This window comes from Scatophagus argus, chromosome 9, assembly GCF_020382885.2.
Source record: "Scatophagus argus isolate fScaArg1 chromosome 9, fScaArg1.pri, whole genome shotgun sequence".
Classification (NCBI taxonomy): domain Eukaryota; kingdom Metazoa; phylum Chordata; class Actinopteri; family Scatophagidae; genus Scatophagus; species Scatophagus argus.
The window spans coordinates 21,054,646-21,063,594 of record NC_058501.1 but is presented as its reverse complement, the minus strand read 5'-3'; the positions used below and the strand labels follow the sequence as shown (position 1 = coordinate 21,063,594).

Below are 8,949 nucleotides of genomic sequence, written 5' to 3'. Positions count from 1 at the left end.
AAAAAGAAAATGGGAAAATGTGTCTTAACAGCTTATGTTAATATTGTGAGACTGTGAATAATTCATATCACAAATTATTATAAATTATTATATGAATTTGTTTATTTTATATATTTCCTCAGAAATACTGCGACGTTATTAGGATTACTAATTTAAAAACCAATCCATTATACACAATAAAAAATTAACCTGGCCTCATAAAGTGGTCCTAAACAGTAAATCATAAACTATACAATGCAATGAACTCCATTACCCATACAACCTTGCGAGCAATCAAACGTCATAACGTCACTCGCTAAGCATATTTCAACATGGAGGATATCGTAGCTGTAGAGAAGAGCCCGGTATGAATCAGTGACATTGTTTCCTGTTTTCCGCTCATATTCGACAAAGTCTACGCGGTAGATTTTTTGTAAATATAAGTTTGTGAGTGTTGCCGTTTATATTTGTTTGTCGTTGTCTTTTACCCTTTGTTAGCTCGTTAACGCTGCTGAAACGCAAACCTGCCAATTCATTCTCCCCTCGGTGTAGTTGCTATGTCATGCAAGTTATCTGCTAGCATTAGCACGATTTGTTAGACGAAACAGGCCAGAGTTTTTCAAAGCTATGTCCACCAAATGGTAATCTGAATCGTCTGGAGAATGATTTTATTGTTCACAGATGCGTTGCCAAGCGCCTGAAGTGATAGTTCTTTGCTTTGATGAGACGTTGAAGCTAGCTAGCTGTTTACTAGCTAAGGTTAGCTAAGATAGTGTTTGTCTCTAATAGGTGCAGTGTAATCACATAGCATGCATTTGTGGTTTATCGGTATGTTTCTGTAAAGTTAGATTTTTACTATCCTCTGTTCTTCGACTGAAAGTAGTTTGTACCACAAATATATTTTTTTCTGTTTAGGTGAAATACAGAACAAGCTCATCCCAGATGTGTGGCTTTAAAGACAATAGTTAGCGGTGCGTATATTCACTTTAAATGCTTCATGCGTTTTGTCAACTTCACAGGACGACATGCCGGCAATTCTGACCTCCAGACCTCATACAGGTCTGTCCTTCCTGGCACCAGAACCAGAAGATCTTGAGGACCTTTACAGCAGATACAAGGTCTGATACCTCTCATAGATTTGTGTTAAAAGTTCTAACCTATGCAAAAAATGTTTTGATTGATTTGATGAAATGTAGGCTTCGAAGATTAAGGTCATAGATTTTATTTTGTGTCTTAATGTATTACGTAAGGCTGCACTTTGCTTACATTCTGGATACAGTGGATATGAATTTAAAACAATAATATAAAACAGGAACACTTGAAACTAACTTGTATATGTTATCCTGGTGCCTAAAATGGGGGTAACCTGGTTTCGAACGTTTTGTACGAGTGAAACAAAAGGTCAATTCATTTTGCTGATCAGGGTGACATTAAAATAAAAAAATACAAACGTAACTTACAGCTTCTGTTTGCACTGAAAAGTGTTCACCCTCAATTTTTGATTTGAATGTTTTATGCACTTGTAAAGTAAACTAAATAATAATCATGATTATAAAAAAATTTACACCCTACATATGTGTAGTTAAGACTGCCTCACAGAATTAATCATAAACCAGGTAGCAGCTACATGTTGTTACATCAAGACATATTTCACATACTCTAATGCTGCATGAGGACCAGCATTGGTAGAGTTTAAGAACAGGCCAATTCATCCATAATTTATCATCATTTTGATGCAAATCTAGATCTGTTTTTTTTTTCCTGAAAGGTTTTTCAGAATGTTTAAATATTTGTTGTATTAAGGATGTTTCAACTCTTCACCTCAGCTCTTCCTTTGTCCTCCTCTTCCTTTGTTTTGTGCTTGCAGAAGCTGCAGCAGGAGCTGGAGTTCCTGGAGGTGCAGGAGGAGTACATCAAAGATGAACAGAAGAACCTGAAGAAAGAGTTCCTCCATGCCCAGGAGGAGGTAAAGAGGATACAGAGCATCCCACTTGTCATTGGCCAGTTCCTGGAAGCTGTTGACCAGAACACAGCCATTGTTGGATCCACAACAGGTAACATTTAAGGAAAAGGGAAAAAAGGACCAGACAGAGAATTATCATCCTGCTGACAGGCCCACAAAGCATGCTTAGATTAGATTAGATTCAACTTTATTGTCATTACACATGTACAGGTGCATGGCAATGAAATGCAGTTTATCTATGCATCTAACCAGAAGTGCAAAAGCAGCAAGTGCAGATATAATAAATATATTACCAGTATGTACATGGTATATTATGTGAATAATTTACAGTGATTATTGTACCATTGGAGTAGTTTGTAGGATGTCTTGAAAATGAAAGGCTTTGAATTTGCTCTAGAGGTTTTCACAGGTCCCAAAATGTTTGCCTTGTTGCAATGACCTATTTTGAGTATTTAAAGTAAACTGAAGATGGTCCTTCTACTTTTGTAAAACACATAGACCCAATCCTAAACACGATATGATTACGACTGCACCTGGAAATGGGTTCTGAATCAATGCATATCCAAACATTATTAGCATGTTAGCTCATAAATAACCAGCAGACATGACTGCTTCATGACATAATAGTATCTAAAGGCATGCTGGCAACTGTGCTACATGGGTCCTCAAGATTTTGGCAGGGTAGTTGTGAGATGTTACACTTGCTCTCTAGTTTGCATTCAAAAACACTGAAATAGGCTCTGTTGTTTAATGTTGCCATGTGAGCACGACATAAATTTTAGTATGTGTCACAACTTAAATATTTAGAATATATTCTTTGCACTGAGGAACAATCATTTCTTACCAGCATTACAATTCCAACAGAAAAGTAAAAATAACATAATGTGCATTAAAAACTCCAGCATATGCCCGGTGACAATAAATAAATGAATAGACAAAGCTGAGAATTAAAAATGAATGACATGGCAGATGATGCATACAAGCTGTATATGTGAATACTTTATCATGTTCTGGCTTTTGGAGTCGTTTGAGACGACCTGGAAGAGATGCCATTAAATTTTAATTACTCAGTGAGAAAATGTTTTAAATGTGCAATGAGTTCTGTTCTTGTGTTCTTCCTCATTTTATTCATCATTGTTTCCCTCTCAGGTTCCAACTACTATGTGCGGATCCTGAGCACCATCGACAGGGAACTGCTGAAGCCCAACGCCTCAGTGGCCTTGCACAAGCACAGCAACGCCCTGGTGGATGTGCTCCCTCCTGAAGCTGACAGCAGCATCATGATGCTGACGTCAGGTAAACAATAAGTACCAGTCTGTCCCAAAGGATTTCTGCGCATTTTAAAAAGCCTCTCAACAAGAATGACTGTAGTCATATTTGGAGACTACTTTTTTCTTGTTAGTTTTTCATAAGATTATATTCATAATTTGAACATATTTTTTTAGTTTAATCAAATTTTGGCAATTAATAATCTTATCTATTGAAAAATACATGGATGCCATTTTCTTGAATGTATTAAAGGTCAGAGATCTTGTGTGAGTGCTTGTAGATTTAATGAGAAAAGCTTAACTTTCCTTTTTTTATTGTGTTTCTGTTCCCAGACCAAAAGCCAGATGTAATGTATGCTGACATTGGTGGTATGGACATTCAGAAGCAGGAAGTCAGAGAAGCTGTAGAGCTGCCGCTCACACACTTTGAGCTCTACAAACAGGTTGGATATTGCAGAGAAATGTGACATTTTTTGCATAGACCCTGGCAAGTATTTTTTTATGGATTATACACTAACATGAATGTGCTTGCTGTTCCCTTTCTCAGATTGGTATTGATCCACCCAGGGGTGTTCTAATGTATGGACCTCCAGGTTGTGGTAAAACCATGTTGGCCAAGGCTGTGGCACACCACACTACAGGTAAATACTTCATGGCCTGCCTACGTTTGCCACTGCAAAGAACTAACTGTAGATACACTACTGTAGATTATTGTTTGTGCATTCTGAAGTGAATTATTATGTTGCTTTTCACCAAAAGAGATAAAAATAAAATCTGTTGACAGTGCAAGATGGATTTAAACGCTATACACTTTATAGTACACTCTGTCATTACTTAAACAGTACTAATTACTATTACGGATTATTGGTTATAGAGTGTACAATGTACACAAGAATGTACAATGAAATAAATGAGTCCTTGTCCAACCTCTCCATTCCCAGCGGCGTTCATCCGTGTGGTGGGCTCTGAGTTTGTTCAGAAGTATTTGGGTGAAGGCCCCCGTATGGTGCGTGACGTCTTCCGGCTGGCGAAGGAAAACGCCCCTGCCATCATCTTCATTGATGAGATTGATGCCATCGCCACAAAGCGTTTTGATGCACAGACTGGAGGTATGAACACCTGTGACTCACTTTCTGTATTCAAACCAAACTAGCAATTTGCAAAGTGCTGAGTTCAGACTCCAGAGAAGTAAATTTTTTTTTTAACAGATAGGATATTCTAGTTTTTCTTTATTGAAATTAAGATTCTCATTTTGAGTTTCCGTGATTACATCCTTACATGTGCTGCAGTATCAGATAAAAATGTACCCTCTGACCCTCTGTTGCTTTTATTCTTCTGTAGCTGATAGGGAGGTGCAGAGAATCTTACTTGAGCTGCTCAATCAAATGGATGGCTTTGATCAGAACGTAAATGTCAAGGTGAGTCCAGTCCACTTGTCTGAGAACGCTCTTAACTTCCCCTTGTGGCTGCACCATCTCTCCACATGTGCTGACTCGTAATGCCCCTGATGGAACTTGAGCACAGTTAGAGTGACAGCACCAGTCAAGCCTATGCCTTGTGTTTATTCGTTCAGCTCAGCAAGCCCTCAGAACTTTTGTCGATCTTCAAAAGCTTGCAGAAAAATACACATTTTGCCTATAACCACAGTGACAGCTCACACTTACACAAATAGAGTCTTCAGTATTTAAAGAGGGTAGTTGATTATTTATAAGATAAGACGTTCATTTTGCCCCGGGTGTTTTTTTGCAGACACCGTACACACTTCAATGATTAATCCTGTTAACTATACATTAGCTTTGTGTTGTGCCTCCTGTTATCTGTGGAAGGCACCTTCTGTTTACCAGCCTCTTTCAGGTGATCTGGATGAATTTCAAAAGCTTAGCACAACCATTGTCCTAGATACAATGCGTGGTCATTCCAAGTTTATCTCATTTGTGCCTGAAGTGAACATTTTATGCGGATGTGTCGCGATATGTTTACGCCACCATGCTCACATGACATCTGTTGAAATTTAAATCATCCTTAGGTGATCATGGCCACCAACAGAGCAGACACGCTGGACCCTGCGCTGCTACGTCCTGGTCGTTTGGACAGAAAGATTGAGTTCCCTCTGCCAGACCGCAGGCAGAAACGTCTCATTTTCTCCACCATCACCAGTAAAATGAACCTCTCTGAGGAGGTTGACCTGGAGGACTGTATCCTTGTAGCAAGTTTAAATGGCTGTTGTTCAGCTGTTGAAGCAGATGTGTGCATCGGATTTGCATATTGTATTTCTATATTTGTTGTGCCAGTGTTTCCTCCTTCTCTTAACTGGTTACTTAGCTCATTATTGAATAATCAGAGACTTTCAGTTTTTGGTCTGTGCTTTCTTTTGGCCTTTTCCTGACCCTGGATGACATGTATGTACAGTATGTGTCATGAGTTATTTCACCTCTACTACTCTATTTGGATGGCTAGATATTTGGTTCATAATGGCTAAATGTCAGGAATAAAAATTGTTTTTACCTCTGTAAGCCATACAGCATGGTTCAGATTATGTAAACATAAAGCTAGTTTGTAGAGTAAAATGTTTCATAGTGAAATAGATGAAAAGTGCTACCTTTTTAGTTTTAATCTGACTTTATTTGATCTGATCAGGAGCTGACATCAGGAACTCGTCAGGAACCAGCTCAGTTCTTCTGTAGACATAATGAAATGTGATGTTTGGCTTCGACTCACTTGATTACATCCGTATCACATTTAACACATTACTCTAACTGTCAGACACTTTGTCCTGTGGACCCGTGAACCAATCATTGTGTTCTCGTCTGTTGGGGGGGGGGGGGAAGAGAAAAAAAACTGGGGGCATCTGAGGATCTTGAGTTGACTGATAACCACTCTCTTTGGGTGCCACCAGAGTCCCTTAATAAAGTAAAAAAAAAGTAAAGTGACATATTTTGTCATTGGAGGGAACTCACTCCAACGAAATTTGTTCTCTGCATTTAACCCACCCAAGTGACGTGCACACACACACAGCAAACCCGGGGCAGTGGGCGACCGCGTGCAGCGCCCGGGGAGCAGTGGGGGTTAGGTACCTTGCTCAAGGGTACCTCAGCCATGGACACCGGGACGGGGAATCGAACCAGCGATCCACCGGTTACGGGTCCGACACCCTAACCGCTGATCCACGACTGCCCTAATGCAGGACAGCAGCTTAATGGACTCTCTATACTGCATGCAAACTGACAAATATGCAAAATACGACCTCACAAAGACAGAATGAAAACACACAGCAGCTGGTACATTTGCAAATTAAGCAGTATTAAGGGTGAGATGCTGTAACTTGTTTACACGACATCATTTCCAGTACTTCTTAATGTTTAAACAGCTCAGATACTCATGTTTGCTTGTATTTTGCCATTGCTGGGTTGTTCATTTGTCCTTAACTGATAAACAGATGTGGCCCGACCGGACAAGATCTCTGGAGCTGATATCAACTCCATCTGCCAGGAGGTGAGTTACAGCTTTAATTCTCTTTCTTTGCACTTGCTTTTTTCTGTCTTAAATTACAGTGCAATCAAAACTAAAGTCTTTTACGGTGTATAGAACAACTATAGATATATATGTATTTAAAATATAGTTTTAATTTCCTCCATTTGGTTTTTGTTTTTTTTGTTCTCCCTCTGTCAGGCTGGCATGTTGGCAGTGCGTGAAAACAGGTATATCGTCTTGGCCAAAGACTTCGAAAAGGCTTACAAGACCGTCATCAAAAAGGACGAGCAGGAGCATGAATTCTACAAGTAGAGAGAGAAAATACATCTTGAGAAAAGAAATAAGGCTTCCAGACACACAAGTCTGTTATTGATTTTACATCTGTGTGTGTGTGTCTGTATCTACAGTGTGTCTTGTGGATTTGCAGTCCCTGACTTGCATAGATTTTTGGACTAAATTTACTCACTGCAGCACAAGGCCTCATGTCAGATTAGCCCCGTCTCCAGCCTTGAGAAGACACATTACCATGTGATGGAGTGTTTTTTGTACAGGCACTCTGCTGGTTTCTAAAAATATCTGGCCCTGGCTGTAGGAAGGATAGATTTGTATCTATATGTACTCACTTAACAAGACATTACTTAAAAATCCATTAAAGATGTTTTCCATAAAAAAGTAAATTTCCTGTTATTTTCTTACCTTGAATTATGACTTTTAATTGACGTTTATTATGAAACTATTATTGTGTTCTGGTCTTGAGTTGAATGTTGTGATTAGATCAAACATTTTGATCGATTAATCATCACGTCATAATCCATCAATCATTCACTGGACCAGCTACTCAAATGGGAATATTGGCTAATTTTCTTACTCTTCTATGATTAGTTCTAAGGTTTCAGGCTGCTGGCTGGACAATATAAAGTAAAAGTGTGTCAGCTTAGGCAGGCTTGCTTTGCCTGACCTTTTTCAACACTGATATGTTTCCTGCCAGCAAAAAAAAACAAAACAAAAAAAAGCCTTTTTGAGAGATGCCGCCTAAGCATTCACTCGGAAACTGATGTCCAACATTTCCGAGGGGAAACATTGCCTTTAACTTTGGAATTTGTCAAAAATGAACTGTATCTCCCGCACACTCGTACAAGTGTGGCCTATCGCATCACGACACCAGACACGTGCACAACATCCACATCTGTAATAAGATTTAGACGCGGCAGCCATACATCAGATAAATATACTGTTTTGTGGAAATCGTCGTGGTGTATGAATCTTGGCGTCGACAGAGTCTGCTCAGGTAGATGCCGGTTTGGGGCTGGGCTTCTTGGTTGGTCCTTAAACGCAGTCTTTCTTGCTGCTCAGTGGCCCTTTGCCTCTCCATATTAAAGTCTGCCCATGAGTCGAAGCAGTGCAGCCTGAGGTTGCAGCTCTCCCTTCAGGCCACAAGTGGGGGGAAGATCATTCATTAAAGCATCCTGTCTGCAGTATCCGAAAAACAAATAGACACCAGGCTACGCAGCAAATATCACCTTTGTCCGTCTATAGTATGCATTTACACAATCAGGCAAGGGAACAGACTCCCCAGAGGAAGAGCTTGGACTTTAGTACACTTCACTGAAGTTTAGGCAAGAGGAAATCTGAATGACTATTCTGTGGCTTGATGTACGAATTTCAGCAGTGTTACCTACATATGTGTTACTTGTTCTGTGGTGGGAAGGCTGTAAGTGACTTGGTCAAAATAGTAGGGACAGAGCTGCAGGGTTGCCAGTTCTGGCCATTGGGACATCCTGGCAAAGATTTTACTCAGGCTGTGGTTTTGTCCAAAAACCTGCCCGGGGAAGAGCCCACACCACAAAGCTGACACCAGGGCGTCCATGCTGGTTTGAGCTGTTGAGGGCCTGAGATGAAACAACTTGTACAGGGGTGGTTGGACGGCCATTTTTCTAACTCTGTCCCATCAGAAATGAAGACAGCAGGATCAAATTTAGAGTATTGACAGTCACAAGAAAATAAGTTACGTATTTACTGATATTTTCATGTAATCACACACACTATATGTCTGTATATAAATATATTAGCTATATATATTTATTATGAGTCAGTAATTAAAAGTAAATGAATGTTACTTACCTTAGCTGTGAAACTATTTCCTGCATGGAATGTGATTTATTTTTTGTTTTCTTTCATTTTTTGGCCTTGTTCTAGAACATGTGGCTTTATTTAAACAACAACTGAGGACAATTGCATCAATTTAATCGCGATTCATGCATAATTGCT

General features: G+C 39.5%; 1 protein-coding gene across 5 annotated transcripts; it reads left to right on the top strand.

The window, feature by feature from the left end:
* Nucleotides 1-244: 244 nt before the first annotated feature.
* Nucleotides 245-7,358, top strand: psmc4 (proteasome 26S subunit, ATPase 4). Of its 5 annotated transcripts, none has more exons than XM_046398601.1 (11): nucleotides 245-344; nucleotides 999-1,097; nucleotides 1,847-2,033; nucleotides 3,092-3,238; nucleotides 3,544-3,653; nucleotides 3,758-3,851; nucleotides 4,152-4,319; nucleotides 4,552-4,628; nucleotides 5,237-5,405; nucleotides 6,647-6,702; nucleotides 6,880-7,358. In XM_046398601.1, the coding sequence occupies exons 1-11, from the start codon at nucleotides 312-314 to the stop codon at nucleotides 6,991-6,993; spliced, it is 1,254 nt and encodes a 417-aa protein (XP_046254557.1). In that variant the 5' UTR covers nucleotides 245-311; the 3' UTR covers nucleotides 6,994-7,358. The 5 variants fall into 5 exon arrangements, with proteins under 5 accessions (XP_046254557.1, XP_046254558.1, XP_046254559.1 ...); XM_046398602.1 differs by having other exon boundaries at nucleotides 294-426; XM_046398603.1 differs by having other exon boundaries at nucleotides 300-401.
* Nucleotides 7,359-8,949: the final 1,591 nt, after the last annotated feature.